The following is a 25,783-nucleotide window of genomic DNA, read 5'->3' as shown; positions in this document are numbered from 1 at the left end:
CCGGGTGCTTTACACGTGTAATTAATTTAAGCCTCACAACAATGACGTAGGATAAGTGCTCTTTCCCTCATTTTACTGAGGGAAGCCTGGGGATCACATGGTTAAATAACTTCCTCCGGTCATTTAGCTAGTAAGTGTTGGAACAGGCATTAAACTCAAGTTCTGCATGTAAAATCCTCTAACACCAAAAAGAAAAAGTATGTAAAATGTTGTACCTGTATGTTTGGCTGGGAGAGGGTTAGGATGTTTAACTGATGCACAAAGGAGTTCATGGCCCCCCAAAAGCTAAGGGCTTCTTCTAAACTATGCCACATTAAGAAGAACAGGTTGAGGAAATTGGAACTGCGTAAGCTTTGTTTTATATTCCCCTTTTAAACTTTCCCCCAGGTGATGGTAGTAAGTTAAACCAGGGGAAAAAATATTCTTCACAATTCTTTTAGGGCTGAGAAATTTAATTTATTTTATTAGAGAAATAGTATAGTATACTGGGTAAGAGTACAGTTTCTGGCGTCTTAAATTGCTTAAATTTAAACCCTAACTCTACTACTTACTTCTTCTCTTGCCTCAAAGACACCTAACGGTGCCACCTCAATTTCCTCACTGTAAAACTGGAATTGTAGCGGCACCTATCTCATGGTCGATGTGAGCGTTAAATTAGTCAATGTACATAAAGTAGTTCCTTCCAGGGATGATTTTATCTCCTAGAGGACATTTGACGATGTTAAAGACATTTTTGGTTGTCACAGTTTGGGGAATGGGTGCTACTGGCATCTAGTGGATGGAGGCCAGACATGCTTGCACTTTACAATGTGCAAGACAGCCCCACCACAACAAAAAATTATCCAGCCCAAAATATCAGTAGGGCTGAGGTTGAGAAACCCTGGTTTAGCACAATGACTGACATATACATTTCAGTAAATATTTGCTGTTATTTTGTGTTAATTCTATGAAAAATATTGAAGAACAAGTGAAATTATGATTCATTCATCTTTTCTGAGCAGCTAAAGAAAATTAAAAATTACTTTCAGATGATACTATTTTATCAAATTAATGTCAGAAATTTCAGTACTATATGGAAAAAATTATTTAAAGAATATGATTTTATGATAACATGAATGAATATGAAGCCATGTTTGAGGCTCTCATGTGTGCTTTATAAAAAGTTTTATAGTTTAATACTATTTGGTGTTGATTTAACTATATTTTTAGAGCATTTCATGATCATATATAAAAATTGGTTAAGTCATCTTTGGCATTATTTGGGTTTACATCCCACCTCTTTCATGTGTAAATTATGTCACTCATAGACAGACACATCACTTAACTTCTTTGAGCCTGTTTTTTCAGTGGTAGAGTTATGATATTAATACCTACTGGCCTCATAGAGTTAACATATCATATCTCATTAAATGAGATAAGGCTTATAAAGTACTTGGCAAGTGCCAAGCATATAATAAGCACTCGAAAACGATAGTTGCTCATATTATCTTCATCGTTGTCACCATCCCTGTTCCTGGGACTCCAGTACCCACCAGTGGTGGGGTAAAAACTAGAGCAACCAACTAGGAGACTGTGAGCAAAGTAAACCTGACCATGAGTTCTCTAACTAGCATGTACAAGCCATCTGACTTGACATGCTGCCTTCTCCAGTTCCATAAAATCACCTTCAGTTTCCCTCACCACTCTACAAGGTCTCCTTCCTAGTTTGCTACCTGCCAGTATCCCTAACCCCTTCTAGAGATGTTCTGGGTCTTTTACACTATTCCTTTTTATTGATGTCTGAGTTGTGATCATTTTTGACAAGTATCCGTTAAAAATTTTTCTTTCTTTCTTTCTTTCTTTCTTTCTTTCCTTCTTTCTTTCTTTCTTTCTTTCTTTCTTTCTTTCTTTCTTTCTTTCTTTCTTTCTTTCTTTCTTTCTTTCTTTCTTTCCTTCCTTCCTTCCTTCCTTCCTTCCTTCCTTCCTTTCTTCCTTTCTTCCTTTCTTCCTTCTTTCCTTCCTTCCTTCCTCTCTTTCTCTCTTTCTCTCTTTTTCTCTTTTTCTCTCCTTCTCTCTTTCTTTCTTTCTTTCTTTCCTTCCTTCCTTCCTTCCTTCCTTCTTTCCTTCCTTCTTTTTTTCTTTCTTTCTCAAAACCCAGTATCACACCATTAAGGGAATCTGAAAGGAAAGAACTCTTATTTCCTGTCTGGGTCCTCTCACCATATGATTGTTCATTTTATTCTTTTAACTTACTATATTTTCAGCCTTCTTCTAAATTATATCATATTCTTCTTTGAAATTTGTAGCTTGATTTGTTCAGAGGCAAAACAAAAGTGTGATCTTTTGTGAAAAATAATGTGTAATTTGGTTCTGCATGTGATAAAGAGACACTATGTTTGCTTTCTTTCTTTTCTAGAAGCTAATTTATGGCCGTTTCTTCTTTTACTGTACTCGGGCAGTAGCGAACATGGATTAAAATTTGAGTTAGACTGCGTGTATCTATGTTAATGTGTTCCATCAGCTAGGTTTTAATAACCTTTTATTGTGTGCTGTTGGTAAAATAATTTTCTTAAATCTAAGGAATGTGTCTTTATTTTGAAGAAAGATAATTTTTCCACCTCTCTAAGTTTAAAATAGTGAGGGAAATCTGCAAAGAAAGGAAATTCCATTTTTAAATAACAAATCTCAGTAGGCTCCTGGTTTGCAGGTTGTTGTTCTTCATCCTCTGAGCCAGTTGAATGTATCACATGGGCACCAGTGAGCAGATGTGGGGGGCTGCAAGCAGGATGTGGAAGCAGGAACCAGCAGCGCTGGCAAACTGGCAAACGCTTCTGTTTTGCTAAGCACCTGCTTTTTTTGCATTCAGACTATCTGAACCATCTGCTTTTATATTTTCTTTACTTACCGTCATCCATTTTGGAGCTTTTAAAAAGCTTTAAAAACGGGAAGGAATTTTTCACAGTAAGCTAGGAATCCATACTACTCTTAAAAAGTGTGCTTTTAGAATATTCCTGTTTAATTCTCAAGAGAATAGTTGCTTTTTAATTTAGGTGCAGTATGTTATATGTTATATAATTAAAATGTTTTTCTCCCTTCCCAGTTACTTATTCTCAGACATCAATATTTTTGTCTTGCTTAAACTGCTAGTCGACCATTGTGTGATACATTAACAACAGATGCACAGTGATTGAATGTAAATGGTTGTTTACTTATCCTCCTCTCCTTAAAAAAAAAAGAAAAGCACCCACAATTTAATGAAAACTCCTAATTCTTTATAAGCTTAGTTATTTTCTAGATATGCAACTGATGTTCTCAATAGAAATAGTATTCATAGAATACTTACTGTGCACCAGATACTGTGCTAGGCATTTTGTCCAAATGACCGCCAATTCTCTGTACAGCCTTACAAGGTAAATATCATTATCTTCATTTTGTGAATGAAGAAATTGATTCCCAGACAAGCTGAGAAAATTGTTCAGGGTCACACTTGAGATGGGAGCTGAGCTCTAGTTTCTCTAGCTCTTCTACACTGATTTTCAAAAATGCTGTCATATCAAAGAGATGACACAGTATGTGACAGAGTGTCTCTGCATAAGGAATCTGGGATGGTAGGTTTTACTTAGTTGCAGGCGAGCATATTTCACTTGATTTGTGAAGTTCCTGACTCCTTCTAGCCTTTGAGGGTCAGTAGGAGTCTTATTTTCTTCTTTATCATTGAGAAATAATACTTGGAACTTAGTCCTCTGCTTCTGCTTTTTTAAAGGTTTTTTTTGAAAGGAAAAGTTGTGGCCTATTTCTAAAAATTTGCAATGGCTAGTTTGTTTCTTCCTTGCGCTTTCTGCCTGTCAACATTAAGGCCTCCGGTAGCCTTTCAGGAATGTCGTCAGAATTGAACGGCTTTATTGTTAGATGTTTTTTGGCCTTTGTCACTACCCAAAAATGTGGTCTGTGCAGAAGAGACCCCAAAGATGCGATAGTTCAAATGATTTAAAAACACAGTTAATAGATATAATCCCTATTTGTATTTCACTTTTTTGGAGCGCAGCTCACATATACACGATAGAAATCAACAGTATGAAGTATTAGGCCTCTTCAGCCTGGAAGAGGAAAGATCAGGTGTTTTTGGTTTTTTTTAATCAGGGTATTGGTAGGACTTGAAAATTTCTTACATATTTAAATTCAAGAGTACTGTTGCCCTATAATAAATTCAGAAAAAATAAGAAGATAGTCTACTTTATTTGGTTGATAATAAATTTATGGGAAACTCCTTGTTTTTCTGAGGACTGCCACAAAATGAAAATACAATAGGTTGATAAGTTCATGGATGAAAGATTCTCAGCTAATTAAGGAAAGATAGAAATATATGGGCTACGTCTCTAACCCTTTGAGGTTAATGGTCATGGTTGGTTGGAGGGTAGGTCATTGGAGTCATAATCAGAGACAGTGAGGAACCAGATGAGCCTTTAGCTGATAATGTCGTGTTCTTATACAATTAACTTAGGCAGTAATCTCCTTCAAGTTCCTGGCCTACCTCAGACCTTCCTCTTGTTCAAGGAAATAGAGCCAAACTTGTCATAGTTTTGCCACGTTGGCCTTTCTTTTCAATTCCCAACCCTAACTACTTTTCTTTAGTAATACAGCTGAGGTAGAGAGGAATTTCTTTTCTACATTTCAGTACTTACTTTTAGAAGTATGGATTTAGAGTTTAGGGGTGCATATTTAATTAAAATCTTATGAGCAGGTGAACCTCCCCCAAGGAACTGAGTGCATAAGGATGGGGAGGGGCCCTCTCAGTTCACAGCTGTGGAAAACAAATTTCTAACTGAAAGAATTGAAAAAATGAGAAACCAAGGTAAGAATATGAAGCAGGAACACATGGTGTCATAGACAACAGAGGGCTCAAGAAGAATAAAAGCTTGACCTCTCTAGTGTGGTCCATCATACATACATAATATTGTCAAACAAATCTTAAATACCACTTGCATCATAGGGCCCTTCCCACTTCAGACACCTCTCACTTGCCTTCATTTAGCCAGCAGTCCTCAGCTTCTAAGGTCCTCCATAATCTAGCTCCACCTACTAGCTGGTTTCAGTTCCCACAGAGCCCCTCTATCAGGCTGACTCTCTCTCCATCTTTATCTTAGATTAAAACATTGTTCCCTTTTTCCATCCCCCCATCCCTGCCCCTCACAATCTCCAACCTTCAGTGTTCTATTCAAATATGCAGTCTTATAATTCTTAATACCTAGATCATGTTAATTAAAACGTAGTTAAGTAATAATGACCATGGTAATGCTAGCACTCATTTATCATTTATTATATGCCAGGCACTAGGATAATAAGCTTTTACATGCATTTTACATACATATCTTGTAGGCCTCAAAATAATCTTATGATAAAGGTGTTTTTAACCCCAGTTCTGCCATAAAGTAACTTGACTAAGAACACAGTGGTAGAAAGTGGCATGTACAAGATTTAATCTTTACATCTAACTCTAAATTCATTAAATGATTCACTGTAATCCCAAGTCTTGCTTCTTAAGTGTTTTTTGCTGTGTCCATATTTCCTTAACAAAGTTTGAGATTCTTGAAGACAGAGCAATATCCTAGATAAAAGAATCCGTATCTTGTATCTGTCACTATTGATTGAGTCTGGGTTAGGTGGGGTGAGATGGTCTGATTTCGTGGTGACAAAAGCAAGAGAAATTTTATTCTGATTCTAGTCATATGTTTGAAGTAGATGTTGTTAATGAGAGCAGTGTTGTATAAGGATATAGTGGATTGGAACCAGCCAAAGTTCAGTTTTTAAGGACTGGAAATTGGAAAAGGATCTGCACCCCTTCCCACATACCTTACCCTAAGCATCTTCTCCATCTGGATTTTCCTGAGTTACATCCTTTTATAATAAACTAAATAAGTAATTTAGTAAGTAAAATGTTTCTGAATTCTGTGAGCCACTCTAGCAAAGTAATCAAACCCAAGAAGGAGGTCCTGGAACCTTCAGTCTATAGCTGTTTGGTCAGAAGCACGGGTGACAATCTGGACTCTCAAATGGTGTCTGAAAATTAGAGGCAGTCTTGTGGACTGAGCCTTTAACAAGTAGGATCTGACACTGTCTCGAGATAGATAGGGTCAGGATTGAGTTATATTCGTGGGACACCCAATTAGCATCCCCTGAGAATTGCTTGGTGGTGTTGGGAAAAAACATGTTGAAATTACAAACATGTAATTGCCTACTGTGTGCTAAACAGTGGGACATAATACTGACTAGAGAGATGGTCCTGTCATTGCAGACAGGTGGAGAACACAGAGCTGACAGATGATCATTGTTTGATATGATAAGTCCATGACTGATACACAGAACAACAGTAAGAACATATAGGAAGATACCTAATGTGATCTTGGGGAAGTCCAGGAAAGATTCCTGGGGAATGATTGGGGTTTAATTCAGAGTAATTCACTTCTGTGTATTTCATAAACAGATAAGTAAAGTAGAACTAGTAATTGCATATTTGTGCAAAAAGAGGCCAGAAGAGTGCAGTTTTATGTTTTCCATATTCCCATTCAAGGTTGCAAAACAAAGCCAAGAAATCTAAGTATTAGTATACTTCAGATTGTTTAACAAGTTGAGGAGGTTAGCGACAGTGTAAATGTTCCATCACTTCTGAGATAGTAATCAGTAAAACAGTTGAATTCCTCTACCCATCTCAGCTGGCACCAAGAACCATCCACTACTCCTATTCTGCTAGATAGGTGCAGGATATATCAAGGTTATTTCCCGTGAATGAAATAGCACCCAATGGAAAGTTTAATTTGGATTTTCTACAATAAAGGTCTATAAATACATATTTTTTCCTGGTAGCTAATAAGCAATGTTGTCAAATAGAACTGTGAATAGGAAGTTGGAGGAGAAGCCGATTTACTGTGTAATCTTGAGCAATCTTCTAACCTTACCTAAAAAAATGGGGTTCATGATATATGCCCTACCTGTTTTGAGTGCACATTCTTAGTGATCTGAGAGAGACAATATATTGAATGAGCTAAATAAGAATTAAAATAAAATTCTGTTCAGTGAGATATAGGAGGGAGATAAGAGGGCCACAGAGAATGATATTTTGTCAGCTATTTTTCTTGGTTGCTAATTAAGAGTTTTATCCTTTTAAATCAGCTGCAGTATGGGGAAAGGTCATGATTTCAATGGTACTATTAAAAAGAAGCAAAAGACAAATTAGGAAATATACCTGGGTTCTGTATAGGAAAAGATATATGGTTTATAGAATATTATTATTTATGGTGGTAATGATTCCCCTCTAAAAATTCTGTGACTGTGAAATAAAATTATTCCATTGAACTTTTCAAAAAGAGATATATTTCATAAGTAACTGTTAATTATCATAATCAAGCTGATTTCAGGAGAGAGAAAAAGCAGATCTGAATGGAGAAATAAGGTGCTATAGAATATAGAATTTTTATTCATTTGTCTAGTGGACCATCATCTTGAAGTGAGTATGAAATGGATCAAAGTTGTTTGTGTTTTGAAAAATTGAAGCAATGTTCATCATACATAATTGAACAAAGCTGAAATTTTGTAGGTATGAAACAAACAAACAAAAAGCCACAGCTATGATAGCTCTTACAGGAAATGGAGGAAATTAATAATAAAAGACTATACACTACCTCATAAATACATACTCATCATGAGACTAGAGGATGAGACCATTAAGCAAATACCCTGATTAATTAAACAATTTAAGCCTGGATTTAGAGTACAGATACTTCAGAATTCATCTGTACATAAACAAGCCAGAAAAACAAACAGCTTACTTTTATAAAGGAAAGGTTTTAGGCAGTTCTTGTGGCTATGTGAAGATAATATCCTTTTAAAAGAAAGATTGTAGCTAAGCAAGGCATGTTTGATGTGAGCATTTCTCAAATAACCAAGTTGTTGTATCTTTTTAAGAATATAAAATATATTAATGAACAGATTTGGGGCACTGTTGCCTTACCTCCAGTGATCTTGCCTTTTACAATTTGTTCTAAGTAACTCATAGGAGCTATGATTTTTTAAGACTGCATGATACTAGGAACATAAATTAGGGGGGAAAGGGTAATTTCTTAGATCTCAGTATTCACTGAGTAAAGCTTAAATTAATCTTTATTAAAACATCTTTGAGTGTCTTTTTGATGCGTAAAATAGTTTATTAAAACATGTTTTAAAATAAATTTTGGAGGATTTTTAGAAAGTGCAAATAGCATAAGAGTAGTTTACTAGAAACTAGTAATTTTATATTTATTTTTATCATGTCAACCTTTGTGAATCACTTTATTTTTTTTTCTATCAGCTATTTGGTAAAAGCCCACAATTTGCCAAAATGGTTAATAGGACACAAATATAGACATTTCATGTGATGTACCATGTAAATGTAAACCTTTGTAGTTACATGTTTTTGTAGCAGGAGAATTGTTTTAAAAGGCATGTAATTTATTAGCTATTGGTAGCTGCTTTATTGCCTTGCCGCGCTGCAGTAATAAATAAAAGAAAGTGAACTGATTTTACAAATGGCACACAAGGTGCACATTTTGTGGGAAAAAAGTCTTTTTTTAAAGAATTGGCATTAAATCCTTTTTTTGTGATGACAAAGAGGCTAAGAGTGCAAACTGTATTTTCTGTTTATCGAAAACAGTCTTTTTTTCTCGGGGGCATTTTTTCCTATGATCATCAAGGGATTTCAAAAGCAATAAAGTGTGGAATCATTGTTCGACTTGAACAGTATTAAAACTTAGGTTTTAATTTCAGTGAAGTAATAAGATTTGAACCTGTCTCACATTACAGCACTGTAAGGCATTTAGCAATTGTATTTTAAAAGAGGTTTTTAAGATGCAGCTCACTTGTAAGCTAACTGTCTGTCAGTAATTAATAGTTTTCCTTCAGCATAGGCTGCTGTGATCAAACCAAGAAATATCTGGGTTTTTTAGTAACACATTATGATAATTGTGAGTGTTTATTCCTAATTAGTCTGAGTGTCTAATAATTTTCAGCTTGCTTCTCTGACTGCTTAAAAAGAGAAAAAAAAACTGACATTTAAACCTGTAGTGTGGGCTTATAAAAATATGAATGCAATTGGATGTGTATATTTCCAAAAAAAAGGCTCTACACCCAGTAAAATTATATATCACTCACCTCATTCATTAACCAAGTATTTTATCCTTCAATATCACTTACTAGTTTCTAGACATTACATCATTTGTATGTGTAAAAAAATGTTGCCAGATAGCATGCTATATATACAGCTAAACCCAAACTGACAATCTGGATTCTTCAGTACTCATCATTGAAACTTACCTATACTTCTCAAAAAAGGCTTTAAAATATAAGCATTTCTATTAGATCAATGTGGCAACATACTTGCTGATGAAAGATTGTAGTTACCATTTTGAATTGCTATTGAAAATAATTGCCTCTACAGAAGGAAACATCTGTATGATAGCACATGGTTAAAGCTGCCATCAATTTTTAACATTTGAGGGTTGAGCTATGACCTTTTATGATGACTGTGAACAGTAACTGCCTCCATTAGCCATAAGTTTTGTTTCTTTATTTTAGTAGATGGCCTAGACTGTAAATATTAGAGAATCTAAAATAAATCAACATATTATCCTAAGGATACAAAATGTAAGAGCTATTTGTGGTTGGGAACCTTTGACAGATAGTTTGGATGAAGCAGATGATTGCCTGCCTAGCGTATCTGGTCTCCATTGCTATGCCTGCAGGCAGTTTAGTGCTATGGTTGTATATTGATGTCAGGGTTAGTACTGAGTGGCTAGCAGTGACAGATGTCTATAATTACAGGCAATGCTTCCAGTATTTCTGAAAAGCCAGCCTATGTTGAACAATTATCTTATTTCTGCCTTGCCAAAGAGCATGTTCCAATTGCTAGTATTAGCAATGGTGAATATAGCGTTTCATCTGCAGCCTTGGGACAAATGTGGGAAAAGCACTTGGTTATAAAACATAAATGCAAAAATTTTTTTTTAACATTTTGAGTCACTTAAATTCAGTGTTTTCCTAACTTTTATCTTCCCATAGTGTTTCTGTTGAAGAAACCTTGAAATAATAGAAGCACATTTGGCATACTTATTGGGATTTTGTTTTCCCTTAGGCCTCTGTGGCTCCCCAGCACCAGTATCCCTTACTTTACTGAATAGATGTGTTTAAACAAAGTTGGCTTTGGAACAACTTTCTCCAATGTGAATTACATTTTCTGATTGACTCCCATGTACAAAATTAGAAATGCATTTCCATGAACAATCTCCCACACCTTGATGGTTCCAGTTCTCAACTGTCCTTTTTTCTTTTCTTTTTTTTTTCCCGGTTATTTTCATTTCTGAGACATGGACTGTAACACCACCCTTCTCAGCAGGTGCAGCTGCCTTACTGACACAGTACTCTTCAACCTTAACATTCCTGAAGTCCCTAAAGTTCAAGGCACTGGGTATTAAAACATTATTCATGCTGTAAGTTACAAATTCTGTATTTTCAGGTAATGTAGAATGAAAAATGCCTAGGAATCATCATTTGAGATCATATGTATCTCCAAAATTAGACTAACCTGTATTAGGTTTCTACTTTGTGCTTAACTGTATTTAGACATGATTCTAGGCATGATCAGTTTTAAGTGTAATGACTGGTAAGACCATTATCACAAGTTTCACCCTCATATTTGCTGTTTTACTTCCCAAGGAAAAAAATCTCATCTCTACAACCATGGATTGGACCTCTAGTTCTGGCTAGCCATCAGTCACAGGAGAACTCAGCTAGACCCTAGATACCTGATCAAATCCACTCTACTGTAGGAGAAGCAACTTAACCCATAATCTACTGTCAGAGATCAAGTATCTTCACGTATGAAAGGCAGTGCCTGTCTGTTCTTACTAGATCTATCACACAAAAACTTTTTTGATAATTTAAAACTCTGATGATGATGTTCTGGAACTCTTTGTCTGTGTACGTTTAATTTAGCAAACAAAACTCAGAGAATTGTGTAGACTCATTTACCTGAATTGGAAAGACTTTGATAGTTTATTGGACACAGGGATGTAAATCATCTACTTACCCAGGGAGATGAGAACTTACCTTGGAGACAGGAAGCAGGAGCTTGTGATGACTCAAGAAAGGAAGATGAGGACTTTGAGATCAGGAACTTACGTTGTACAGATGAGCCCTTGAGATAAAACATTGCCTGCTGCCACAGAGCATTCTGTTTTCTTCCTGTCTCCTTTCTCATCACGTTTCCTGTTATTCCTCTGTAAGACAGAAGTTGCAGGTAGAAGATACAAGACTAGGGGGTAGGCTGTCTTTCACTGGGCTTTCTCCCCTCTTATCAGTCTTCTTTAACCACTACTAAAACTACTCATATACCAGTTTAGAACAGATACCCATTTTCCAGCATTCTTCACAATCTTGCTGTCAGACTAGTGTTTGACTACATCTTGTTTAATAATACTAGTGGCCATTTACTGAACCCCCATTCTAATAGCTAATAATTAATGTTTATTTGGTACATACTGTGTACTAAAAACATTCCAAGTATATGTGGATCTAAAATATGACAGAAATGAACTTATTTACAAAACAGAAACAGACTCACAGGTATAGAAAACAGACTCATGGTTACCAAAGGGGAAAGAGGATGGAGGAGGGATAAATTAGGAGTCTGGGATTAGCCAATACAAACTACTGTATATTAAGTAGATAACAAGGTCCTACTGTCTAGCACAGGGAACTATATTCAGTATCCTATAATAAACCATAATGGAAAAGGATGAAAAAACTTTTCAGGTTTTCCTGACACTATGCTTGCAGTGCTATATATAATACAGCATTTGATGATAACAATAATAATAGCCAGTACTTTATGGAAATTGTACTGTGTACCAGGGCTATTCTAAGCCCTTTATGTATGTTAACTGCTTTAATCTTCTCAAAAATTCTGTAAATTGGGTCCTACTATCATCCTTATTTTTATATTTGAAAAAAACAGGTTTAGAGGGTAAGCAGCTTGTTCAAAACAACTCAGTAAGTGGTAGAATCCAACTAGTCTTGAGCTTCAGAATCTGTCTTTAACCACTTCACTGGACTACCATCTAATTTGTGATACTACTCTTTGTGATATTATTCTTTCCAATTGACAGATAAAGAAACTGAGACTCTCAGAGACTAACTGATTTAACTAGAATTATGGTGTTAATTTGTTCAATAAAAACATTTATTGAATGCCTGTTCCCTGTCAAGCAACCAGCAGTTTCACTCAAAACCCTGTGTGTGTTGTACCACACATGTATTCTGTTTCCTCCTGGTTGAAGTTACGTAAAATATATAGAGACTTGCTCATTTCTGTCTTCTTGCTGCAAGAAGAATATGCTTCCTGGGCAGCTGCATATTATCTTGGTTTACTACTTGGACTTTTGCATATGTTGTAGCTAATATTCAGCATAGAAGTATTCAGTAGGAAGACGAGGGTGGAAGGACTACTTCGCCTGTTGTTGCAGATACTGGCTGCTCAGAGAAACCGGGTCTTAGTGTTTGAAGACGTCAGTAGGCCACCAGAAGGTGAACTCTGGTCTGTTGCATTTAGGGTAAGTTAGAGTTGTCACTAACTAGGCTAGTGTGAGGAACATAAAGTAAAAGATACAAAGGACTATAAGATCAACGTTTTTGAGTAAAGTTTGTGAGTATAGTGAAAAAATGAAAATAGCTGTTTGGACAGTAGTAAAAATATGGATGATTTTTGGCTCCCCTTCTTCATTGCTTGGGCCGTTATTCCTGTACCCATCATGTCAGATTGTTCTTCCCAGAGGGGTAAAGACTTGGTATCTCACAGGAGGAAGGTGAAGAAGTTGTTTTGACAGGCGGGGATACTCACCACTATACTAACGAGGAAGGACCCTTGAAGAAGTTGTTTTGGATGTAGGGAATGGGACATGTTTCAGAGAGGCAGTGTGGAGGCAGAAATAGAATAGTATTAATAGGAAACATGTATGAATAAAACAAAGGTGTTAGAAGTGGAGATGGGGACCAAGTAAAGTCTTAAAATCCACTATAATCATAATTTGGCATGCTTTTAGAGAATTGGGGAAAGAGTGTGTGTGCAAGAATTAGATTAAGTGGTTGAAGACTCAATATGATTTGCTTACCTTCTGAATGACTACAGAAATGAGTTTCATTTATTAAACATGTACTTTTACCCATCAAAAGTTGACTTTGTCTACTTACATCATTAGCTCCAGTTGCTACACTTGCATAATGACAGTGCCTCATGGGAAAGAACATTACTAAGAGCTTCTTAAAAATAGTTCTGTCAGGTGTTATTTATAATTTGTTCTTTTTTAGGGCTATCTTTTAGTAATTGGTTTCTTGAATTATTTCATGGACGCAAACCCATTGTAATCCATATAACCACATCCAGGCTTTGAACAGCACTTCACTATGCCTCTACTCATAGCCTCCAGAATAAAATCAAAGCCCCATGAATATTTTAAGTGACAGCCATAAATATCCTGAGCCACATTCTCCCTATATCTGAAGTTGGGAAGGCCTTCTGATCTTCTCTTATCCCTGATACCAGGTGGCAGGTGCCTAAACTCTGTGCTTTTTAGGTTGTACGCCTGAGGAGTGATGTGTCCAGAGTTCCAGAGGAGGCTTGGAAAATAGTTAAGGTGAGTTGAGCTGCTGGTTATTGTGGTGGATCACTAGTCTTTATACTTATCTCACCACAGCCCAAGACTGTTATGATTAAATTAGGCACATGCACAGTGAGAAGTGTAAGGGTGCGTTGTCTTGATTCCCTTTTTTATGCACTGTGTTAATCCTGTAGTGTGCATATTTTATAATTAAGTGTTCAATAGTCAGCTAATAAGCAGTATTAACTGCAAAGCCTCTGTTTAGTTTGTTTGCATGGTATGGAAGCAGCCTAGGTTCTTGATTATAGCATTTCTGAAGTGACCAGTTCTAACCAGTTACTCATTGAATAGCATGTTACTGAGCAGTGTCTAGAGCACGTGTGTCTGTTATACCAGAATATGTTTCTGGCTGATACCTTTAAGAGGTATAAGAAATTAAACAAAATACTTCCCAGTTCCCCACCTCTGCCATCACCCTCTCACAAATTTCATCCAGCATCAATTCATTGCTCCAAAATCTAATCATGTCATCTTATAAATTTGCTACTGCGAAGAATTATAAATAAAATGCCTGAGATGCCCCTTCAGACCATGATTTCAAAACCTTCCACCAAAATTAATGAAGCCTTCTTCCAATAACCTTGTGCCATAGCCAGGGTTAGCTTCTTATTGTCTGAACCTGGGAAGATAATATATTTACCCAAGGCTTTACCTTGGATTTAGCCACAGAAGACTAGTTTAACAGAAGCTTGGCTTCAGACATGGAATGAGTTGGCAGCCAGCAGGAGCAAAGCTGTGTCAGGACAAATGTACACTCCCCATCTTCTCTAGTTGGCTTTCAGCTGGTTGCACCACGGGAGTCTTTCTATGGGCTGTGTGTCCTGTGACCAATAACTGGTGCGCTCGACCCGGGTCCCTCTTGGCTAGTGAAGGCCTGTCGGGAGGCATTAGGTTCACGCTGGTGAAGATCCTTAGTCAGTGGCTCCCTGAAGGAAAATGAGGCAAACAGCCAGCTTCTGTTGAACAGGTGGTAGTTAGACCTTAGATCTGGTCAGGGGTGGGAAGGAAAGAATCTCTCCAAAATTACCAGTATTGCTGGTTTTCACACTGTACCTTTACTCCTCTTTCTGATAGATTATTGTTTAGAAACCAATCCAAAAATATCTCTGGCAGCATCTGGAACCCTTCCTTAGCAATCTGGATTTGGGCCCAAGTTAGGAATGGAAACCCCACTGGGGTGCAAGCAAAAGAGGAAGCATGTTCTTAGCCATGCATCAGTGGAGGCCCCTACTGGGAGAGGGGATTATCACAAGGCAGCAGGCAGCCCTGAACCCCAGCCTGCTGAGTTCATGCTTTGTGCCACAGGATGTGGAGCGAAGGAAATGCGAGGCCAAAGTGGTCGCTCCAAGTTTTCTTATACAATAGCTTATTCAAGCAGATTGGGAACGCCTCTTAAGAGATTTGTTAGGTACATGTCCCCTTAGCAAGATGGCCACCACAGATGGTGGGTTCAGATATTCTAATTGAAATAAATACTTAATATTCACGTTTATTTTATATTTCCATAACCAGCTTTTCTTTATCAGATGCCATTCTGTATTCCACTGAGTGGGGCAAGCAGATTCCTAACCTTTTGCCACTTGGTTTCTGACGTAAATTATGGCTTTAAAATCAAGTTTTGACAAAAGATTTTTCACCTAATTTTGGTCCTGTATTTTGTGATGCTATTTTAAATGATGTGGAAAAATTAGTCAAGAATAATGTGGATCTATTAATCATCACTAGGTTTACGCATTTAATATGCAAAAATATTGCTTGTACCATTAATTCTCTTGATGCGGTCACAAGTTAATTGTGATGATCATGTTTTATTTTTCTTCAAACGTTCATGGAAGAGCTCAATATCTTTAGCTCCACACTGTTTAGATCCAAGTCATTAGATGCTCTATTAGCTTCCTTGTACCCTTCTCCTGCTCCTCTCTCCCCTAGCTTCCACTTTAATGGGTTCTCATATAGAACGCACTGCATTGGCCTCAAGGGCACTTAAAACCTGAGACAAAAATATGGAAATTGGTTTTTTACTCATAATAAGTGAGTTCATACTCAGTTCCAAAATTCTTTTCCTCGGGAACTCTAATGCTTTTATTATATTGGATCCTTTCCAGTGACAGGTTTTGTTTTACCAAATTATATTTGGTTAAAAATCTTGATTTATACATCATTTCAATAGATTGAAGCAATACTTTAAAATTCACAGTTGTTGGGGTTTTTTATTTTAATTTTATGGCATCAATTTTATATTACTGGATGCAAATGTTTTAGACTAAATTGGTTCAGGAAAGTATGTCATCTGATGGCAAAATACTTTGTTGTTGATTTCTATAGCACTGCTAATTTTCTGCGTTGAGCCTGCTTATAAAAGCTCTTGGAAAAGTTATAATGTCTTAAACATTTATAGAAGGCCTAAGGGTATTAACTTACTGTAATTTTCTGAAGATTCATTATCCAAAATCTTAATTCATTATAACAACTCTTATGAAAACCTATAGAACCAATGTTTTCTCTTATTTTCTTATTTACACAGAATGAGAGATTCATTGTTCTTCTTAATTTGTTTCATGTGGTGCTTTTGAGTACATTTCATAGAGGGCTGTTATTGAATTTCTGTAACTGTCATTATATATCCATACAACCTTTAGGAACTAATATTCTGGGTTCCCCAGTTCTGTAATCTACTTCAAATTTAAGGATTGACATAATTAGTTTCTTCAAAGTTATAACCAGAATGTTAGAGACAATGCTGCAGATACTCAAGACCAAGGATTAGGATTGGAAAAAGAAAGCAATTTAAAAATTATCGCAGCACATGCTTTTATTCTTTATTAAATTAAATTTACAACTCAGAATCTTATTGCTGTTTGTATGTGTATTCCCTTGTCTGGTTTTCTTATCTTGTCTGGCTTCCCTTCTAAAAACCAGATGTAAAATCATATAAACTACCTGCATATACACAGGCAATATTTGAGAAGTGAGAGAACATATTGAAGCATATTGAACATGTTGAAGGTCATTGAAGTGGTATGTGTTTGTCTAAGTGCTTTTTTCTGAAGTTTAAAAAAACCTTCACAGTAAAATGAATAGAGATAAGAAAACAAACATATTAGGGCAGTTTTTTAGGAGCATGCCTCCTTAAGACTGTAATAATGATAATTTCTTACATTTCTAACAATTTCATGTATTTCAGGAGTCAAAGAGATGGATGACTGGTTAAAATGGTTAATTTTTTTTAGCTTCTAAGGCAATAACTACTTAGAAGTAGAAAGAATTTTGTTTTGTATCATGAAATTTTGAAGCTCTATGTCGTTAGCGAATGTCATTTCTGACCATGATTAGAATGTGTTAATTGACTATATTTAGAGATTTCACAGCTAATGCAAATTTCAAAATTTTATTTGTTTTAACCTTTTTTTCTGGGTGTAAATCTTCAAGGTTATCACCTTCTTACCCTTCTGGTATTTTTTAGTAATGAGTCTTCTGTTGGAAAGACATTAGCTGACAGTATTAGCACCTGTTATGAGAAAGGGACGGTAAGAGGGAGTAGGAAGGAGAGCAGCATTTGTTGAGTAGCTACTGAATGCCAGGCTCTGTGTTAGATGTCATTATTTAATCTTCCCCAAAGCCTATAAAGTATGTTCTATTATTATTCCTATTTTTCAGGCAAAAAACCAAGATTCAGAGACTTTAAGTAACACATAGTTAGTGGCAGATCCAGAATCCAAACCCAGTTATCTTTGGGACCAAAGCCTGAGCTTTATCTATGTTGCTAAGTTTATCAAGACAGTGTTCTCAGTACTTCTGGAGATATAAAGAGGAATAGTCATTTTCCCTGCCCTTAGACAGCACATGCTTGACGTAATGGAGGAAACCTTTTAACATGGAAAATGAATACTCAACAAGATCATATGCTGTTACTTTAGAAGTGCCACTAACAGGCTGGCAACAATGGATGCTTTGAGTATCCAGAGGAGGAGAGCTCTTCTTAGTGAACCTATAGGGAGAATTTCTTCCAGAAATATTATTCAAGTATTAACACTACATCTTTTTAAATAATAAAATTTTTAGATGGTTCTTCAGTGAGTCGAATTTGGGATACATTATTTTTACAGGGAAAAATAAGTTCTGTATAAAAAACACACCTTTTGTTCGTTGTTTTCCTTTTGTTAAAAAACTGTGAATGAAATGGAGTCAGCCAAAATGCGCATTTTAACGTTACATTCTTTTATTCATTTAACAAACATTTATTGAGTGTTATGCGTGGGAGATAAGAGAGCATCATCTCTGCTCTCAGGAAGTTTGTAGTCTAATAAAATATAAGCATCTTTTTTTTAAAGGAAGAAAGGGAGGAATTACAGGCTAATGGGCAAAAACTAACTTACAATGTGTGTATCTCTAATTATGTGAAATACATAACCAAAGGCATAACCATTTATTCAACTTTATTGTATCCTTCAAAGATGGATGAACAGCGCAAGTGGGCATGGTCTCTTATTTCTTAGATTTTTGCTTATTTTTCACTAAGATCAAATTGTCTTAATTGATTATAAAATAAAAGGTTGGGAATCTGTGAGCTGAAAGTGAGGTTTTTTTGTTTTCTTTCACTCCTGTGCCAGCTCCTATTTCTTTTCTTAAAATGAGTACATATTGTGATATAATTTCTTCTTGCTGTCATAAAAATTATTTTTGGTGGAGTGATGGAAATTTTAGAAAATGTTGAAAACCCCTAAATATTGTGTTAGAATTTTTTCTATAGGAAACTTTCATTGACTTGTGCTTTATGGTAAACAATTTTATAGATATTTTCTCACTGGACAAATTACTTCTCACCCCCGAAATTATGTATGTCTGCAGTATAATTGCATTTCAGATCTTTGAAGACATTTTCACATTATCTGCATGTTCTCTGACTGATAAGGCTCCTTGGAAAACGTGAGACAGCCTTTTAAAAGAAATGCAGTAATCATACATTGATTTTAAATGACCCTGTCACACGTGAAAACAAATCAGATTGTTGCTCTTAATGAGCTTTTCAATTTACTATTCAGTAGATCAGATAAGTGGATTTAAGAGGTAATGATCCTGTTTAGTACTCAAGCCTGACTGTCAGATCCTGGTAGTGGAGAGAGATCCCTAGGGACAAAAGCGTTGACACAGTTCTAGATGGGATAATGGGAATCAAAGCTAATGGATGATAAAAGGAATGGTGCAAGTTACAAGGATAATTGTGGATTAAAGCACTGCCATGTGTCAATGTTGACTGTTTTTTCTAGTACCTTATTGGGTCAAATCTGATGCTTTGAGAAACTGTTTTGACAGCAGAGCACAACAGACCTGCCTGCTTAGCTTCCTCCTTTCATAAATGCCAGGGACACAGCAGAAAACTTCCTTGTAAGAACTGTCAGTAAAAAAATGTATTTAAAATGTTAAAATGTCTTAAACACTTAAAATCACATTTTATATTTTTATTATTCAAGGTGGCATGGGCAAAATCAAAATCAGGTTAATTCTGGTCTTTGCCATTAAAAAAAAACAGCATTTGCAGAGTCTTGAAAATGTAAAATTTTGTTTTACAAAAGTACAGAGTGGTGAGTGAGATGAACACCCAAACAATTACAGTGTGAAAAGCATCGTGCTAGAGGAATGGACCAGATACTGTAGGAGCATAAAGGAGAGGGCGACTCACACAGCCTGGAAAGGCAAGGAAGGCTTCAGAGATGCCTTGTTTTGAATGAGAATCAGAGGAAGAGAAGGAGGAAAGCCAATTCAGGAAAAATGAACAGTGTGTAAACTCATAGAGATCTGTAACTGCATGAGAAGCCTCAGTATTTCATGAACATTTCATTATGGCTTCAGGTTGAGGGAAACAGTAGAAGATGAGGTAGGTTGGGGCCAAGTTGTGAAGGGCCTTGTGTGCTATTAATCATATCAGTATCAGATTTTCCATGGGACTAAGTTCGCTCTCATTCATGAGAGAGGTTTTGGATCATGTTGAGATAAGATCATGTTTTACAAACATTCTTCCTTTGAGCCATCTATGTGCTTAAAGTTTTCTGATCATTGAGGGTTGGTGGTAACTAACGTCCCTGGGTTCTTTCTTCCTGGCTCCCTCTTCCCTGCAAATATGTTACAGTGATAGCTTTAGTCTTATAAGAGATGAAGGCCTACTCTTGTGAACAGAGACACAGATGCAGTAATTGAAATGCTCTTCTGTGGGACTCGGAAGTTAACAGAAGAGGCAATAGGAATTTGAATCTCAATTTCCCTTTCTTTCTCTCTCATCCAGCTTCTCCTGTCTACTCTTCTACCTCTTCTTTCATTTGCCCCCTCCTTTCCCCCTCTCTCTCCCTCTGATTCACTCTGCTGGCCTGAGGAGCTTCTGGTCATAGGACTTAAGTCAAAACCCTGGAACACAAGCTTCTGGTTGTGTTTAAAATCCAAGTATGAGATCTCTGCTGCAAACAGCTTTCCTCCTCTGTATTACCATGTAATTCTGGATGATTTGTGGTTGTTCTGTGATTTTTTTTTTTTTTTTGCTCATTTTCACCACCTATGACAGTATATCAAGGTAGTATTTACATATGAAAAACAAAAGGCTGAGTGAGTGAAAGCTAAGTTGCCATACCGTAGAAAATAGGCAGATCAGGAGATCAGGAGAGAATGAGAGAACACAATCACAGGGGGTCAAATCAGAGAAGAGAAATCCCACACAGCTGGCGTCTGGCAGATATAACCTGGAATCACACCAGAGCATCAGGGAGTGTGAAGGTGTCAAGCCACCTCTCAGCTTTGCCAGGGTATTTAGGGAATATTCCCATTGGCTGCCGCTGGCATTTTCCCACTTGAAGTGGGATATGTGTTTATAAGCTCAGTGTAGCTTGGGTTGGGACAGAAATGTTGCACCCCAAACTCCGCAGCCAACACTCCCTGATTGGAAGCTTAGTGGATTCTCAGGCCCCGATGTATTCAGCAGAGAATCCCTGATCCTGGGATTCCAGTTGCAGCATGGAAAGTAAGACCTATCTCTATATTTGGGGGAGCTTATTGAGAGATACTTGAGGAGAATTTCTATAAATTCTTTAACTTCCTCTTATTTTTGCAATCCTTATTTTTACAACTACCTAACAGAATCCTGAATTATTTGCTGATTTGCTAAAATCTGGAACCAATGGAAATTTTTTTAACGTTGGAGTCTTTTATTGAGGCACTCACTTTACCTACAGATGCTCATCTTTAAGAAAGGGGTGGTTTGTTACCACTTTGAGAAAAAAAATATGTGGTATGCTGGGAATAAAATGAGTCTGTGAATGTGGGTTTGTGTGGGTGTGTGTATGTTTCAAAATAAGGGAAGTGCTCCCTGGAAGAAAAAGAGGAGGGTAAATCTCTAAATTGTATTTTTAAAAATTTAATTCTTAGTTTGTTCTCCCCACTCATTTCCTACTTCAGTGTGGAGGATATAACAATGCATTGAATCTTTACATTTGTTCAGTTGGAATAGTCTTTTGAAAATACATGTTAAAGACAAAGTTTTTAACAATTAAATGTTTTCATGCAGGTATATGCCCGTATGTCAGAAGTCTTAGGAATAACAGATGATAACCATGTTCTAGAAACATTCATGACAAAAATGTGAGTTCCTGCTTTGGTTCTTTGATTTTTCTTTTATTGTTGTTCTGAATCTAGTAGATCTTTATACTGTGTTTAAATCTCCTCATAAATACTAATTTTTAATAAAAGACTTTAAATTATGCTTTAATTCTTAGAATAGTAGCATTGTTCTTATTTGAAACTTAATTTCACATATTTAGAATTCACCATCCAAAAAGAATTATTTGTCAAGGTATCCATTCAACTGCAGTATGCAATATCAAAATGTGGTTTTGAAAATTTTACAGACTTTGACTCTTCAGTTCAATTGGGCAGCTTTTTTTTAATTAGAAAGAAAATGCTCAGTTTTAAAGACCAACTCAAGATATTATTGCAAATTAGAATGATTGAGAGAGATTTGATTGCCTTCAGGCCGGGCATTCATTGATTCCAGCAGAAACCTATGGCTATCAGAGACATAATCCGTGGAAACTGTCCTTAAATTACCCTTATACTCTTAGCAGAATTAACTACTTTCAGGCCATAGACATAACTTTGTACACTTTGCCTAAACTTATATGCCTCCACTTGAAATCCTACTTGATCTGTATAACAGATAGATAGCACTGTCTTGCTTACAGATAAGAAAGTTAGATAAACAACCATCATAAGAGGTGAGTTTTGGAGCCACAAGTTTGATGGTTGGTTTCTTGGCAGTAACTATAAGCCTCTATTTGACTTCCTTTGTAACTCCTGCTCTCACTCCCTAATAGGTTTGTTTTGGATACAAACTTGATGTTTCTTTGTGAAACAGTTAGCAACTTTTTTAATTTATAAAACTAAATTTATAGAATAATACACCATTTGGAGAGCAATGTTCATTGTGCATTGATTGTGTACAATTTTGTATACAGTCTAAAAAGAATAGACTAGAAAATGTTCCATTGGAATTTAAACCCACTTTTCACTTTGTGAGATATTTGTGATTTAGGTCATCTAACTTACATGAATGTATGTGTACTTCCATTGTTCTCCCTTTGCAAGCAAATACTTTAATCATAATTAAATTTTTTTTTTTATGTTTAGTGTTACAAACCTTAAATACTGGGGAAGATGTGAGCCTGTAATTTCAAGGACGCTTCAGTTCCTAAATGACCTATCTGTTGGATATCCTTTTTACTATATATCTGATAATGTACATAAACAACCTAACAGGTACATTCTATTAGCCAGGTAATTTCCTTATTTACAATTTTTCAAGAGTTTTTTTTAATAAAAAGCCTTTCATTTAGCCTTATCTATAAGTACATATTTTTGAAAGATTTATGTTAGCTACATAATATGAAGCATTTTATTCAGTGTCACAATTGAATTTATATAGACATATAGATTTCTAACTCAAGTTATGTTTATACTCACCCAGGTTTGTAAATGGATGAGAAAGTATGCAACTACATGTTTTAGTCCATGATTTTTCATAACTGTCAGGATGTTCTTGTTTCAAAAGAAAGCATGTAACTAGTTTTAAGAAGGTAAAAATGTTTTAAGAATATTATTTTATAAAAACTGAATTCCTTAGAGCCAGTATTTCTTCAGTGTTCTTCAATTGAAAAGAATATTATTTTCCTTAGTAAAGAGGCACAAAAGAGTAACAGAAAGGAAATTATAAGCCTTCTGACCACTTTGATTTCCCCCACCAAATCAAAATATTATTTACTCTAAAATAAGATTTCCCAGTACGCATTAAATATTTAGGTATCTACTTAGCAGATTTTTAAAATCTAAAGCCAAAATCATCCTTTCTTATTAGATTATCATTGATACTATTATATTTTGATCAATGAGAAAGAAGCATATAGATTATCTTTTATATGTTATCTATCAAATACATAGGAGTTGTGAAAAATCAGTGTTCGTTTAGTTAACTGCTAAGATTAGCTGATGTTTTAATATGAGGACAACATTCTGAAATTGGGTGGCATTGGATGGAAATCTTTAATGTAGGTTCACTCCAGGAATATGTTTGTATTAGTTAAGTTTAAAATTGCGTTCTTTGGCAAGCCATAAAAGATTTCCAAAGTATTAGACACCCACTTTTGTGCTGGAATTTAATATGCAACTTTTTATTGGAAAATAATCGTCCTTGTCTGGCAAAATCCACCATGCAATATTTCTGTTAGTAGGTATAATGCAATAAAGACAGGGAGGGCTATTTATCACTACAAATTTTGAGGATTTCAGGATTCTTTTTATTATTTTAATATATTTCTTTGATATTAAATCAGAAAAATGATAAATTACACCTGTCCAGGCTGTTTTTCCTTTTTACTGGAAAGTGATGTACAACCCAATTCCAGTGGTCATTTTGGCTTTTTAAGATACGTATTTTTTCTTATTAAAAAAAAAAACTCAACCTGTATTTTTTTAATAATAATGCTGAAATACTCTATTTCTAACATATGAAGTGGTTTATAAGTACTTCCTAGTATTGCAAACTCTGGCCTTTTCACAATGAATTACTTCGAGAGCATATTATCTAGAAAGAAGCCTGTGTTATTTTATAGCACATATCTATTGTTTAGATTTACCCTATTTTTTTGGTTGAAATTGAAATCTGATATACAATTAATTTGATTTGTATTCTTTTTTGTATAATTTGCATAATGCCTAATTTATTTGTATCTGCTACTTAAGATGCTTTCCTATCACCTTTTATCTTTTATATCTTTAATCCTAAGATTATAACCTTTTATTTTGCAAGTTACTTATTGCTTTTGAGTACTTCTTCTTGAAGTTAATAAAAAAACCATATTTTCAGAAAGCTTATTAGATAAAAGTTTAAAAGCTATAGCATTTCATACCAAAGGATAGGAATGATTTCAACATGGGTACATTGATTTATATTTTTTAACAATTATTTCAGGTTTGCATATTTAGAAATATATATTAACTCAATTTGATTTCAGTGCTCAGTTATTTGAATTATAAATCATTATGTCCCTTCTAGCTGATCAGTCATGAAATATCTTTGAATTCATTTACATAATGGAATATGTGAGTGGTGTATCTTTTTCAGCGCAGTTGCTGGTTACCTAATGCATGTTTTGTTGTTTCTAATCGATTTCTTTATCGTAATGTGTTTTCAAATCCTGATTTTAAAGCAATACATTATTTCTGTGTTAAAAACAAGATGGCACTCTTCAGCGATAGAAACAGTTATGAAAGATAAAAATCATCACCAATTGGCCTCTATTAGTGGATATATTAATGTTTATATATTAATATTCAAGACATTTCTATTTAAAGTACTGGCAACAAATGAAAAGCATGTTGTCTTACTATAAAGGTTTTAAATGTTTCTTATTTTATAATACATGTCTTCAAATACTTATTGTGTTGTTTTTTTCTATTTTTGTCATCTTCTGAGTGAATCTTTCTCAGTGTTTATGGTCCTCCAAGCCAGTCTCTGAACTTTGGTGTTCTTGTATCTGACTGCTTGTTTGGAAATTGAAATCACAAAAGATCCTCATTTTTAGGTGCTAAACAGCCTTGTATTTACCTGCCTAAGACAGTAGTCTCAGACTTCAGTGATTATCAGAATCACTGGGGTTCTTGTTAAACTACAAACTACTGGACCCCCTCACCCCCAGAGTTCATGTTTTAGGAGGTGTTAGACTGAGACCTGAGAATTTGCATTTTCAGCAAGTCTCAGGTGATGATGGTGGCTCAAGGACCATACTTTGAGGACTTCTGCCTTAAGCTAATTAGAAAATAGAACTGAATGTTCTAAACAGAAAAGTCAGGTATTTTCCCACAGACTCTTCTCCAGGGGCATTTATCTTCACTTGGAAAAGGCAGCCTTGACATTTTTAGAAATAGTCTGCTTTTCTAAATAATAATGTGTATGAGGAGGCTACTGTTACATTAAGTCCCCTGATTTTAACTGGAGAGCCCTGTTGCATTTACCCCAAGGTTTTTGTTGGTAAATTTTGGTGTAAGATTATTGTAACTTTGAAATCCAGTGGCCTTTTTGAGAGAAAGTTTGTTTTCCCATCAGATTCATTACATGGGGCCTGTATGATACATTTAGCAAGCATATCTGGTTACTTTTTAATGTACTCTTTAATTTTCCAAGAGTAAATTTCAAGAATTCCAGATTCTAAGTAGCTTTTCTAAGATGCGCAGGGTTGAAATGACTGTCCTGGGGCAGCCCTCCACAGTCAGGTTTAGTTCTTGGGGATCTTCTTCGTGCTCTGAAATGTTTTCTAGTCGTAAATTCTGATTTCTGTCTAACTGGGAAAGGGGTAAGATTGTTCAAGTGATTAGAACAAGGAAGCTGCCAGGAAAACTGGAGAGAGACAAAACTGGGTCATACAGAGCAATCCAATAAACTTACTTATTTTAAATGCTGAGAAAAAGGGAGAGAAGTGTCACATTTCACCCAAAATTCTGTTTATTAATCATTGTTTTAAATTTTTCCTGCT

The 25,783-nt window shown here is 35.6% G+C and overlaps 1 protein-coding gene across 4 annotated transcripts in view; it reads left to right on the top strand.

Annotated features, from left to right (window-relative positions):
• The window catches only part of RANBP17 (RAN binding protein 17), a 267,383-nt gene that overhangs the window by 155,621 nt on the left and 85,979 nt on the right, over positions 1-25,783 (top strand). For 3 of the 4 annotated variants that reach the window (XM_072947247.1, XM_072947249.1, XM_072947250.1), the window contains exons 15-17: positions 13,635-13,694; positions 21,268-21,341; positions 22,386-22,466. In XM_072947247.1, the coding sequence (XP_072803348.1) occupies positions 13,635-13,694; positions 21,268-21,341; positions 22,386-22,466 (215 nt within the window). The remainder of the gene's footprint in view (positions 1-13,634; positions 13,695-21,267; positions 21,342-22,385; positions 22,467-25,783) is intronic. The other variant, XM_072947248.1, reaches the window with a different exon arrangement.

Source organism: Vicugna pacos, chromosome 22 (assembly GCF_048564905.1).
Source record: "Vicugna pacos chromosome 22, VicPac4, whole genome shotgun sequence".
Taxonomy (NCBI): Eukaryota; Metazoa; Chordata; class Mammalia; order Artiodactyla; family Camelidae; genus Vicugna; species Vicugna pacos.
Note: the sequence above shows the minus strand (reverse complement) of the source record. Positions and strands in the feature narration are given on the sequence as shown.